This window comes from Arachis hypogaea, chromosome 10, assembly GCF_003086295.3.
Source record: "Arachis hypogaea cultivar Tifrunner chromosome 10, arahy.Tifrunner.gnm2.J5K5, whole genome shotgun sequence".
NCBI lineage: Eukaryota > Viridiplantae > Streptophyta > Magnoliopsida > Fabales > Fabaceae > Arachis > Arachis hypogaea.
The window spans coordinates 9,093,906-9,108,403 of NC_092045.1; the positions used below are offsets into that span (position 1 = coordinate 9,093,906).

The 14,498-nt window shown below is 32.4% G+C and overlaps 1 protein-coding gene and 1 long non-coding RNA gene across 2 annotated transcripts; both read left to right on the forward strand.

The window, feature by feature from the left end:
- The first annotated feature begins 567 nt into the window (after nucleotides 1-567).
- Nucleotides 568-6,291, forward strand: LOC112715086 (regulator of G-protein signaling 1). The gene is made up of 11 exons (XM_025766842.3): nucleotides 568-881; nucleotides 1,399-1,519; nucleotides 1,619-1,682; nucleotides 1,989-2,073; nucleotides 2,474-2,547; nucleotides 2,927-3,118; nucleotides 3,705-3,793; nucleotides 3,891-4,129; nucleotides 4,948-5,072; nucleotides 5,250-5,371; nucleotides 5,642-6,291. Exons 1-11 carry the CDS (start codon nucleotides 802-804, stop codon nucleotides 5,843-5,845), a joined length of 1,395 nt encoding a protein of 464 aa, XP_025622627.1. The 5' UTR covers nucleotides 568-801; the 3' UTR covers nucleotides 5,846-6,291.
- Nucleotides 6,292-9,313: 3,022 nt separating this feature from the next.
- LOC140175808 (uncharacterized) lies at nucleotides 9,314-11,267 on the forward strand. The gene is made up of 2 exons (XR_011866426.1): nucleotides 9,314-9,827; nucleotides 10,202-11,267. It is a non-coding gene; the product is annotated as an uncharacterized lncRNA (long non-coding RNA).
- Nucleotides 11,268-14,498: the final 3,231 nt, after the last annotated feature.

Here is a 14,498-nt window from a genome sequence, read left to right on the forward strand (position 1 = left end):
TGATTGTTCATAGATCACGTTTAGTCAAGATCCAAAACCTAGAAGAGATTGATTTTGTTTGTTGACTATCGTACACGCTAAGGTTTTTAGATTTCTCATAGCATATCCAAAATAAAACACATTCATATATATCTAAAACAATATGCCTCAAAACTAGTGTGTTTGTTTGGATTGTTTTTATTTTAAGCGAAAAAAGTTTATTTTTAAATAAAATATTTTTATTAAATTTTAAATATATTTAAATATTTTTTTAAAAAATATTTTACTAAAGAAATAAACTATTTGCTTTTTGAAAATTAATAATATTTTTTTAAAATAAATAAAAATTAATGAAGTTTTTAATATTTTTATTTTTTAAAAAAATTATTCAAATATCAAATAATTTTTATTAAAAATAAATATTTTTTAAAATTTAATTCAAACCATCTCTAGACGAAGTCAACCATTCAACCAAGTTGAACTTAAAACACAATTATAAAATGTAAAAATTTATTAAAACATACTTGTAAAATGTTATACTATCTTAGACTAATCTCACCTTTATTATTATTTTATACATTTAATAAATAATAATTGGCCATTTTGTCATCAATAAGTGTTTTTCAAAAAGAGCACGTGCAATTGGAAGAAGACTATTATGTTTTCTGTGGACTCGGAAAAACGATGAACCAACAACAAACAAAAGTGTCAGCTCTGATTCAATGAAATCTGAAGCATAAGCAACTGTTTGAACACTGAATCTGCACAGAAACAGAAGCAGAAACAGCATCAGAACCTTCCAAATGAAAGCACAAGAGAACAATGGCAGCAACTTGTGCAGCTCAAGGAGGGTGCCCCACTGACTTCATAGCCATTGCTTTTTCCATCTTGTCCTTCATTCTGTAACTACCTTCAACTAACTTTGTGTTACTGCCCTTGAATCTTTCATGTGTTTGATTAGTTTTGTAAAGGGTCATTGTTTATCCCTGCCGATTTGGCTTCTCCACTAGCTGTTTGATGATATGCCTGACTGAATTTTGAGTTCTAATAAGTGATTGACAAGTTACTAATCTTAGTTTATGTACCCTTTTTATGTTTAAACCCTTTGATTTCGCAAAATTTGCATGTGTTTCTGCTTTCTGTGTGTCTCTGTAGGGCGGTTTAGTTTGTCCTTTTATCAAAATTATAGCAACAAGGTTTTGTGGAGCTTTGGAGTTAACTTGCAAATTTTTACGAGTTTACAAGTTTAGCTCCCCAAATGAGCCTAGGGGTTGAGTTTTACTGTTCATGTTTGTCTAAGATCCATGAGGTTATGTGAATTGTGAACACTTGAGTTTGATAACATTGGAGAGTGAAAGTATGGGATACTGATTTGTTTTAATCGATGTTCTTTACTATTTGATGGATTCTGTGTTGCAGGCTTCTGTTATGGTCAATATTTCCTTTCATAGTCCACAAGGTTCCTCGTACTCAAGGCAGTGGCTTCTGGCTACCAGTGATACAAGTTGTTGCCAGCTTCAACCTTCTTCTATCAATTGTGGTAAATGTTTCCATATGTATAACTTCTTACTGCTGTATCGGCAGATTTTTGTGCTGCTTGTTCTCAAGCTTAGGAATCTCATGTTTGTTTTCTGTGTAGATGTCCAATAATTTTTTGAGATTTGAGAAGAGGCAATGGTGGCGGTCATGCTACTTCTGGGCAGGTATCATTCTCTTTTCTTCACTCCTCTGTTCTTACTTGTTAATATTTCTTAGGCCTTGTTTGGTAATTACCCTAGCAGAAATACAAATTCATTAGGAGACAGAAATATGTTTGCATAAGGAGAAGATACAACAACATGCTAAGTGTCTCTTTCCATAAAAAAAATTGGGATATTGGGGACAAAGGCAATCGTGTCTTTGTCTCCATTGTTGAAGTATCTTTATATTTTCTATCTTGAAACATTTACCAACACAAATGTATTGTACATACATATGAAAGATAACGTGCTGCTTCCAATTGTTTTCAGTCTGGGTTGAAGGTCCACTAGGGTTTGGTTTGATGTTGAGCTGTCGGATAACACAAGCCTGTCAATTATATTTTATCTTTGTCAAGTAAGTAAATGTTTATGAAGATGATGCTATCAATTGACATTTGACAATTTGATATTAAGCTATTAGCATGAGCTTTAGCTACCAGCTTCTGCATCCAAACTTTTTTTATCCATTCAACCCAGAAGTTAGCCTAATTTCGTCGTCCATTAGATGAATTAGTTAGTCTATATTTATACTGAACATTGTTTATGGCCTGTTAATTATTTATTTATTTTTCTAAGTTTTTATTTGTATAATCGAGTTTGACTTCTTGTGACTTGTTGGCATTATCATTTTTATATTTTTCTTAGGTTATTTGGGGAGGTCATTGGGTTACTTATGACACTACATAACATTTCTAAATGGCTTTTCTCTCAAAATATGGTGTAAAGTAGTTTACCTTTTACACTTGATGTTTCAGGAGGCGTTTACCTCTGATCAGAACATATTTTTTCCTTCCACTAATTCTACTTCCCTGGGTTGTTGCTTCTTCTGGTAAGGGTTTCAATATTTTAATTTATTTGTTATTGTATGTTTTATTGTGCAGAAATTGCTGCTTGAAGTAAAAGTAGTTGAACATTTGTTGAGAATTGTAATTTTCTTTATCCATAGACCTGTGTTTTGCATGCCTTATTATGCAATATCCTCCATTTAAAGTGTTACTTCCTTTGAATTTCTGGGACACGTTCTACTTCCTTTGAATTGCTTACTCATTTAAAGTGCTACTACTTTATATCCATAACACTTTCAAGTTTCAACATCTTGTTGAATTCTGGAAGCGACCATATGAATTCCCCTCCCCTCCCGCCCTGGTTTTTTTATTTCTGTGTTTTGTATATTTGTTATCTAACAAGGCTGTTCATTCATGCTCTAGTTATCAATATGAGGAAGCCCCTAAATCATCATTGTCACTTGAATGCTCATTGGGCCATCCCAGTTGCATGCCTCCATTCATTGTATGTTGCCACATTGCTTGCGGTTACAGGTGCTGTTCGTCATGTGGAATTCAGATTTGATGAACTCAGAGACCTCTGGCGTGGAATATTTGTATCAGCAATGTCAATTGGTATAGTTTTTCCTAGTTTGTAGAAGATACTATTATTCCCTAGTTGTTTTGATTCTTCCAGCCTCCTACAAAGCAGTGCTTAGAGACAATTTTAAGGTTTTAAATTCACCATTAAGTCAATAATACCGAGGTATTCAGAAAATGGATTTCCTATGAAAGTCAAGTTAAAAATTAAAACAATCCAGAAGTTAGTGTTAGCTCTTGATTTGCCCTTTCTCCCTCTCCTTCAAATGTTTTAGTTTATGCCTACTTTTAACCAATGTGATAACTGATAAGGGAACTGGTTTAGTTATAATTTATAAATGTTTTAAGCACATATATTGATAGATCTATGTAGCTGATCCCATTAATTGTTGTGGTCTTGGAACTGGTTTGCAGAAGCAATGTTTAATATAGGATTGTTCACATTCTGAAATACATTTATATAGTATGTAACCCTTTTAAACAATATATGTGTAATCAAATTTAACTTTGACTTGCAGCAATACACCCATGTTTTTCTTAAAAAGAATTTTGCAAAATGAGCTTCTATGTATTTTAGATGTCACAGCTTATGGCCTCAATATATTAACCTATTTTCTGTCAGTTGTGTGGAATATTGCTTACATACTGAACGAAATTCATGACGACGTCTCATGGCTTCAAGTTGCCTCTAGATTTCTGCTTTTACTTTTGGTATGCTTTGCCAGTGCTTTTAGAAGAAAAAAAAAAATTCAAGTTATTATTCTCTTAATCTTTTATTCACTTCTATTTGTGGTGGTTATATTTGAAGGCTAGCATACTCATTCTGGCTTTCTTTTCGATATCAAGTTCACAACCACTGCTGTCACAAATCAGCTTAAGGAGAAGAGAATCCAGAGAATTTCGCTCAATGGGCCAGGCTTTGGGCATACCCGACAGTGGGATATTAGCACATAGTGAACTTACCTCAAGGATAGATCCTAACGAGCCATTGGATAAGCTTCTCTTGAACAAGAGATTTCGGCAGTCCTTTATGGCATTCGCTGACAGGTTAAAAATCCTTTTCTTTGGTCTTTACATTTTACTCCAGCGAGAGGCTTATTATAAATCAAGTTAACTCGAGGAAAGGGAAATGGGGGAAGGAAATAAGCTGCAAATATTGGAAGCCTGACTCTTTGTATAGAAATATACCAGTTGTACAACAGTGGAGAGCAACTTAGATAGGAGTAAGTTAGACAGTTACAATAAATTACAGAATCAAAGTGAGCAACATACAATTAGAATACTGAGAATAGTTTAGAAAATTTTGAATATCCCTTTTCAGTCCCATTTGGTAGTTGTCTTAGGACAGAAATATAGAGATAGGTGAAACACAAACCTTTTAGGAACAAGATTTGCCTCTTTCTGTCCACCAAAAAACTGAGGATAACGGGACAAGGACTAATTCCCAACTTTTATGTCTCGTCTCAATTTTTTATTTTTTTGGTTGAGACACTTTCCATACGCAACCACATATATTTTGGGTTCTTGACCATATCGACATGGAGATATCTTTGTGCTTCATGCTTTTCTTTTTTAAAAAAAAGAAAAACCTGATCCTGTCCTACCAGATAAGAAATGAGCCATTTAAGCAAGGTAATTCAGATTAAAAGGGTAAAATTGTTAATAAATTGATGGAAAATCACATATGTTAAATTTGCACAATGCAATCCTGGTGGAGATAAGTGGATCCCTTATACTTCTATCCAACAAATTCTTGAAAGTTTTGGACAAAAACATCACATACAAGAAAAAGGTTTACAAGGAAAAAAGAACTAATCTTTGTCTAAATCAAATGTTACATCGCTCAAATATCAATGTATTTACAGTTGCTTGGCGGGGGAGACCGTGCACTTTTTCGATGAAGTGCACGAGCTCAGTAAAATACCCGAAGATGACACCGTGAGAAGGATCTATATGGCACGTCATATTATCGAGAAGTACATAGTTGCAGGTTTGTGTTTTCAGTTCAGATGCTTCCTTCTTTTATTCACTCCCAAATTTGAGTCAAATACAGTTGCATTATACGAAAATGCATGTCATGTGCCAGCACACTTCAAAATGGGTGACATTTTTTCTTAGTACCTGCTAAAGTAATTTGTCTAATATTTGCTAAGTTGTAATTTTACAGGAGCTGCAATGGAGGTGAACATTTCACATAGAAGTAGACAAGAAATTTTGACAACTTCAAATCTTGCACGCGCTGATCTCTTCAGCAATGCACTAAATGAGATTATGCAGCTAATGAAAACGGTAAGTAGGTTCTTTGATTAAAATTAGTCTCGCAGGGGGTATAGTATATCCAATGAAAAATATTTGCATGCTAATGGAGCATAGTTAAATCGTGCTTGAAGAGCATGCACAACCACTCATTCTTATATAACTTCTAAAAAACATATATGAAACTTCGCGGTTCCACATGTTACTAGAGCACTCATTAAATATATATTCCAAAAGCATGCAAGTATTTATCGTATAATATTCATCTAATAAGTAATACGTTGCACACTTGCACTTCCTCAGAACTTGGCAAAAGATTACTGGTCATCGATGTTCTTCTTGAAGTTCCAGGAAGAATCAAATACGAGGGCTAATGGCCATGATCCAGAGCAAATGGCAGGATGGAACTTCTCTCCAAGATTGAGTTCTGTTCGCGGTGCAGATGACCCTTTTCACCAGGACCATCTGCATAAGAGCATGGACTATGGCAATGATACTGACTCATGAAATTGGTAGTTGCCCTGTTGCCAATTTTTTCCTTCTGGTTTAATTGGATGGTATTGAATTATTGATGCCTTGCCAAATAAACCGGTTTTCCTTATTAAAAGGAATTTAGTAATGTACTTTGTTTTTTGTTCAAACAATCTATATGGTGGTTGGACAATCAATTAATGTTCATAAAACCGAGGAGGGTAAGGAATGATAGCATTCTTTTTTTTATTATTATTTTTATTTTCTTGAACAAGTTAGTACATTTGTACAGGTAGGCTAGGCCTAGGACCATATAAATTGTGTTAGGTTTAGCATTTAAATCTCACTGCAAGAAATGAGGATGTATCACTCCATGTGTCTGAAAGCAACTTTGCTTTATTTATACCCTATTTTGTTTTGGGTATATAGCATACGACAGTCAACCTTTACTATATATCTGTATGGATTCTAGGGTTTAGCTATATTGGCTTTGGTTTGTGCATGAGAAACCCATGAAACTTCTTGGTCCCCTTGCGTATGTCAACTTAATTCATTAGTTTGTCACATTAACGCTATGTATGAACACATGTTTGTCGAGTTTAATTTTGATGCACAGTGTAAAGTATTTTACAGTCGTGTAATCACATTCGTTCTTTCGGATGACCATTCATGTAGTCAATATAAAAGGTAATTATTTTTACTGACATTGTATTACGTAATTGAATGCACGTGTAAAATTATTTTACACTGATAGTGTATCAAAATTAAATTTTATGTTTGTCACTCAAATTTGACACCAAACAAAATTTTCAATTCTTTCTCCAAGAAAATGAAAAATAAAGCAAAAAAATAGAGATATAAAAATTAAAAAAAAACTTAAAAAAAGGTTTGGTTATAGGAATAAGAAGCCAACTAAAACTCAGATGATAAAAGTGAAATTTTATTGTGGCCTACGGCAAAATATAAAATTATGTTTATTCTTTTTTTTTTTTAAAAAAAAACATAAGATGCCATAAAAATACTATGTCGGTTGTGCTTTGCCATGTGAAAGCGGAGTACTAGAATTTTTATTAGCTGAAGCTATATTTTAAATAGAACAACTATTAAGAAATTTTTAAAGAAAATTTCATAAATTCTGAAGATAACTTTATTTTATTTTTATCTTTTTGGATGTAAGTGCTTTATTTTGATCACTGAAAATAATTTAGACAAATTTAATTTAAATGTATTGTTGTTAGTTATTCTATAACTAGCAAATCATATAAAGTATATCACAAAAATTTTAAGATTATAGAAAAACTATATATGTTATATTTTGTGATATTAACGACGTTTCAAGCGTTTTTGAAGAACACTATGTAGATATTCCAGGTGAAGACACTAGAATTGAGACTCCAATCCAAGAATTCTGATTTGCTGCAAATTGTTTCAGAGAATATTGTATCATAGAAGACAATTCTATTTTATATCTTGAAATTGATATCAACTTGAATCTAACACTATGTAGAAAAAAGCATTGACTTTGATGAGTCATTTGTACCAATTACAATAATGAGAGCCATAAGATTACTATTTGTTTATGTCACACACCAAGAGTTTTTCAGATGGATGTCAAATATATTTTTTTTAAATGGCATAATTGATAGAGAAGTATATACGGCTCAATTTCCCGATTTTAAAAGCAAAAAATTTATAAATCATGTTTTTAAATTTTTAAAAGCTCTTTTTGGTTTGAGTCAAGTTCCTAGAGCTTGGTATGAAAGATTTAGTTCTTTTTTGTTGAAAATTAATTTTCAAAAAGGCACCACTAATACTACTCTATTTATTAGTAATTCTGATGATCATCATATTTTTGTTCAAGTTTATGCCGATGATATAATCTTTGGGTTTGTTAATGAATAATTTTGTCCACATTTTAAAAAGCTAATGACTAGTGTGTTTGACATGAGTATGTGGGAGAAATTACATTCTTTCTTGATTTTCAAATTGAGCAAACTCTCAATGATACTTTTGTGCACCAAGAGAAATATGTCAAAGAGTTAGAGAAAAAATTTGGATTGAAAAATGCTGAGTTTATAGGCACTCCAATGCATCTAAATGGCTAAATTTAATGTTAGACAAAAATGAAAATGAAAAGATGTGGATAAAACAAGATATAAAAGAATGATTAGCTTTGTTATATATCTTACTTCCTCTAAACTGGACATTATGTAAAGTATTGGAGTTTGTTCTAAATTTCAATCACAAGCCAAAGATTTCTATCTTTCAGCTATGAAAAAGATCATTAGATATATTTATCGTACATTCGATTATGACTTTTGGAATCTAAAATTTAAAAAAATTTTCTGCAGTTGGCTATTGAATGTAAATTTTGCAGGAGATAGAGTAGATCGTAAAAGCACAATTAGAATTTGTTACTTTTTTGGCAATTTTTTAAAAGTTTGTTTTAGAAAAAAGTAAGTTATGGTGACTCTTTTAACAGATAATGTTGTATATATTATTGCATCATCTTCTTATTTTGAATTACTTTAGTTGAAAACACAATTAGCTGATTACAAATTGAAGATCAAAAATATCTTTTTACTTTATGATAATATAAATGTCAAATATTTTCAAAAATTTTATTTAAAATTTTAGAATAAAATATATTGAAGTGAGATATCAGATATTACTCAATTAAAGAGTATATTCAAAAGGATAATATTCGCATTTAAATTGAAATCGGAAGAATAATTAGCTAATATTTTCACCATGCATTTAGCTTAAGAATGATCCTACTTATTAAGAGCTGCATTAGACATCATTAATGTTGATTCTTTGTATTAAGTTTGCTAATATTCTTCTCTGATCTCTCGCAGGTCGATGAGGCATTTTTAGGCATATGATGAGTGGTTCGAATTTTTTACTGGTATCAGACACGGAAAAGATATTTGAAGTGGGCCAAGCTGAATTCTTTATTATTTTTTCTGGTCCCATGTGTTTTTTTAAAACACCACTCTTGAGCCTCAATAAGAGTTTCTCTCTATGGGAAGACTTTGTTATTATTTTATTATAGAAGAGTGATAGGACAGTAATTTTTGTGATTTATAATTATTAAATAGTCACTAATGATATTACTTATTTTTGTTTTACTGATTAAATGCTGGTCAGAATTTAATAAAGTTTTTGGTTCTCTAGACTTTTTCTTTATCATATATTCATATTTTCTATTTTGTTTTTCTTTTCAAAAAATAATACAATTTTTTATGATCCTAATAGTACTACATTTTCAGTTTTTGTTCACACTTTCTCCAAACATTTCTTTGTTAATTTTGACAATTTTTTTGTTCTTCAAACTTCTTTCAAAAATGATAAAGGTGCAACATTTAATTTTTCAAAACTCATTAACTAAGATCTCCTCACCTATCACACACATCTCTGCACATTTTTTTGTTAAAAACTGAAGAATCACTAGAGTCTATAAGATGAAAAAGAAAATAGGCACTAGAAGAGGCACGTTCATGAGAAACCACCCTAGCATCCGTCAATACCTCTCCTTCTCCTCCGAACAAGTACCACTGCTGGTCGGACGATGGCAGCGTCTCTAGCACCAGGCACCTTTAGTCCCAACATCACCAAAGAAAAGCCACCCATGACCGAGGATGAACCACCTATCTGACCACCCACTCGTCCTGCCACTCACCCTAACTCTCGTTCCACCTCCTTTTATTTCCTCGCTCAAACATAGTAAAGCAAATAGGAAAAAGAAACACTAGAGTTGAAAGAGAAGTCTTGGATGAAGAAAAGAAAGACATGGATAAACATCACCCACTTCATCTCAAGTTGGCCTTCTTACTGGAGTTGTGAAAGACTACATGAGTTCATCAATATGCCCCAACATTTGATCAATACAAGCAAGTAAGAGAGAAAATTTGCAGTTCAAAATGATGAGCAACTTCAGTTTGATTCTGAAGAAAAAGAGCCATTACACACTGAGAGTGAAGGCTCTGATGCCTAGGGATGTCTATGCTGCTGTCATGTACCTGTTTCTACTTCTGCTATTTTAGTTTTCTTGAGACAATTTAGTTCTATCTCCTGTTTTATTTGACTATTGGATGATTGTAATTAAACAAACATACACTTTGATACTCTTCAACTGTTTTAAGCCTTTAACACTTTTTTGTAGGTTTTGGATCATTTTTACTCTCCTAGGATTAATTAGGTTTAAATAAGAATTAAATTTTCAGTTAAGTACTTAAGTATGTCATGAACATCTTTTTTTTCTTTAAAGGTTTTAATATTTTTTTTACTACGATGCTAACTTAGAAGCTAGTACTTGAATGCATGATAACAAACATATATTTGGTTGGCTATAAAATTCTAAGTATTATTTGATGAGTGTTGTTTGTACAGGCCCATTTAGAAAACGTTGCACAGCACAAAAAGAAACAGAGCAAATTAGTTTAAGTTGGACAAAAACAAATAGGCATTACAGTTGCAATTGGACAGGATAAGCAAGAAGCATTCTACATCTTAGTTCAGCATCACAAACTTGGCTATTGCGGAAAGTGAGCTCATTTCATCATTGGCACCAAAAGATTGCAAATGAAAATCTGATAGAAGGAAAAGATTGATTCTTGTAGCCAAAGAAATAGCTCAATAGTGTTGATTTGATTAGTAACAAAGGACAAGGTGCCACCAACAAAGGAAGAAAAAAAGGAGAACAGCAAGGACATCACAACCATGATCCTCTACCGCTGCCACCTTGTGTCCGCGTCATGTTTGATTGTTTGCACCTTCATTACTCCTGCTGGTGCACTCTTTTGCTGAAGAAGAAATGCAACCATGTTCCCATCCATATGGTACAGAGATTGTCACTAAGGAGAACTTCAAAATTTTGGAAGCAATGCACTTATACAAAAAGGGCATTTGGTAAGATTTGAAGACAAAGAGTGAGAGCACTAATTTTGAGTTTTTAGAGCATTCTTGCTATATTTATCTTTTCTTTTATTTAGTTCATTGAATATGCTGTTTTTCTAGTTTATCTTTCTTTGTTTTCATGGAAAAAGACTAACATGTGAGGTATTTAAAAAAAAATTGAGAGAAACTACAAAAAACCATTGAATATGTCAAACTCCTTTTATGTATTTGTGTTTTGTGTCATGAGCTTGAGAGGTTCTCTTTGATAAGTTGAGAGAGTACTTATTGTTAAAATCTAACTAGGTTTGTTTAGTGTTGACAAGTTTGGTTAGAAATCTGAGCGTTCCTTAATAGGATTGGGACGAATCTTAGAAAATTGGTGAATCTAATTTCTGAAAATTATAGTAAAAATTCTACCATTGTTGTAGTGAAAACTAGATGTAGGTCACGTTGAACTAAGTAGCTGAACTAAAATATATGGTGGCGTACGCTCTTCTTCACTGTTCTATCCTTCAATTCTGTATTATGAGACAAAAATAAAATATCTCTTATATAATCATATTGATAAACACTACATGTCTAAACTTCACATCTGTTTTGGTGATTAAATTTAAAAATATAAAAAGTGGCCATAAATTTAACCCCTTCTTTAAGCTATTAATAACCTTCATACTTGAACTAGGTAAAGGAGAGCCCTTTAGTTTCTAAATCCATGAGTCCATACTCTCTAATTATGTACCAACTAAATAAAATTAGGTTTAATTATTCTGTTAGTCCTTATAGTTTCGTGAAATTTTCAATTAGGTTTCTATACTTTTTTTTTAATTGAGTCCCTGCATTAAATTTTTTTTCAATTAAATTCTTCTTAGTAGTAATTGGCTTAATTTTATAGGAACCCAACTAAAAAAAAAGAGTTGGTATAAGGACCTAAATAAAAAGAAAAAAAAGCATAAGGATCCAATTAAAAAAATTTAGTGCAAAGACTCAATTAAAAGGAAAAAAAAGTATAAGGACCTAAATTAAAAATTTCACGAAACTATAGAAACCAACAGAATAATTAAACCATAAAATTACTATCCATGACTTTTGAAGAAAGTAAAATCTCATTAAAGTCTCGAATAGCCAACCAAGGTTTAGAATATTCCATAGAGAAGTTTGCTAGAAAATCCCATTCTTCTATCCTCTAACTCGGAACAAGGCTAGCATAAAAAATAATACAAACCTAAAAAATCATATAGACCTGAGAAACCTTACCACGAAAAAATTTAACACAACCTACTTGAGAATTAGCCCTTACTACACTACAATTGAGATCAGTGGGGTGGCAACATGTACTCTATTCGCAGATACCCAACTCGACCCTATTCAATAGGGTAAGGTTGTCAATTCGATCCGTAGCGGGTAAAGTAGGGTGCGGGTTGAATTTTTGTGCAGGTCGGGTAGGGTGTGGGTTGAGTCTCAATCCTACTCGACCAACCCGCACCCTATATATATATATATATATGTTTTAAGTGGATGTTAAACCAAAAATCTCTCATTAATTGATAATTTAATATTTTATTTTTTACATAAAAGTCAGTTCTATTTTAAATTATCATGAAGTTATATAATAATTTTGTATCTTTTTTGTAACCCACGAGTAGGATCAGATACCCGCAGAATGGATAGGATTAGGGTTGGAATATTCTGAATCCGCAGGTAAGGTAAAATTGAGTTTATATAAAAATCTCTAGCCTACCCATTACTACCCCTAGACACCAGTCCACTAAGATAGAATCCAAATTCCCCACTCTTATCTTGAGCTTCTTCAATATGAACTGCTTCAAAGCCAAGACTGTGCTAGAACAATCGTAATCTTTAAAAGGAATAGTGAGTGTCTGTGATAATAAAAATAACAGGTTGATAATCGTTAACTAACTGCTTAACATACATATGAGCTAACCTACTGCTAGCTCCTCTCACATTCTAAACTATAATATTACTTAAATTTATAAAAAAAACAAATGAAATATGAGACAGAAACCATAGGCATTGGTTGATGTCATTCGAAAGTAGTGTAAAAGACTCCACCTACCTCCCTTCTTTTTCACTCGTACTCTTCTTCCTGCCATGATTCTCCTTCAGCATATGACCATTTACCGGTGAATTTTAGAGGGGGTTCGGTCCTTGCCATTTATGTGCCCTCTCAAGGGTGTCTCATTGGCTTATGATATTGTAATAATCTTTGTAACCATTTATATCATTACGTCGAATGGGATGAATGATTGGATTTTGTTTTGATACTACCTTAACAATATTTCGCTGCTTCTCATTGCTAGTAGAAACTACAAATACAATCATATTAGACTTCTTAACAACATTATTATATGGGCCGCTGGTCTATTTATAATGGATTTTTTTTTATTTGTCTCTTTCTTGAAATTCACCCCTTTGGCCTTTAAACTTTCTCAAAACCTGAGTCCACCCTACTTGTAGGTTTTATAGTTCTTAAGAATGGAAGTTTGAATTAAGACACTCTTTTCAAATTTAAGAGTGTTATTGAACTACCAAGAAATTTTTTAGTTTAATCTCTTAGAATAGCAGAAGATTAAAGATAAAAACGTAGAAAAAATAGCACCAGCACATCATTACAAAAAACGTCGTTAAAATCGACGGCTTAGTCGTCGATAATATTGAAATTCGACGGCAAAATAGACGGCACAGTTGGTCGTTATAAAGCTTGTCGATTTTTCAAAATGCTAATAAAATCAACGGCTTTCATGGCCGTCGATAATAATTTAATAAAATCGACGTTCATTCCGTCTGTAATATGGGTGTGAGAATTTTATATTCTTAATAAAATCGACAACATTGCCGTCGATATTATTATTTAAAAGCGACGTCCTCTTTGTCGATAATTGATTCAATAAAATCGACAGCCTTTGTGTCGATATTTAACTCAATAAAATCAGCAACACTTTTGTCTATAATATGTTTAATAAAATCGACGTCAACGCCGTCGATATGTGCTTGAATAAAATCGACACCGTTGCCGTCGATTTAATTATTTAGATTTGTCTATTTTAACTTTTAAAAGCGACAACTTTGCCGTCGATTTTAATAGTTATATGTTTTAATTTTTTTTTCTATTTGAAAAATAGTAAACCGTTAATACAAATAAACTTTTACATATAAAAATAAAATTTAAACAGAATATTAGATAATAAGACAAATAAACTTTTAAATATAAAAATAAAATTTATACTAAATATTAGATAATGAGTTTACAAACTTATCAAAATAATAAATAACCCTCTAACATAAAGACTCAAGACAAGATAAATAATTAAACTTAAACTTATATTCGTTTAAACTGCAATCTACTAATAATACAAAATATATTCAAAATAAAGTAATTAAATAACCTACTCATACTCGTCTAAATAATCATCTGAGTCATCAAAATTGTCAGAATCATCCTCCATTTGAAAACTCTGTGGTTGTCCTGGTCGCTGCAGAATAGGTGGGAGTTTTCTACCTGGGGCTGGGGTTGGGACTAGGGCTGGGGCTGTGCTTTTCTGAGATCTTGGGAAAGTAAAAGGAGGAGGTGGGGGAGCACGTGATCCAGAACTACTAGGACCCATGGCTCTCACATACTCAGTCAAACTGCTCAACTGATGACTAAATTGATCAATCTGTGAGTTACTGGTGTTGAGATCTTCACGCAAGAATTCAACAGTCTGTTGTCACTCTCTTTTTTTCCTTTGGTAGCGGTCTTCAAGCTCTCTATATTTAGCAGCATGTTGTTCAA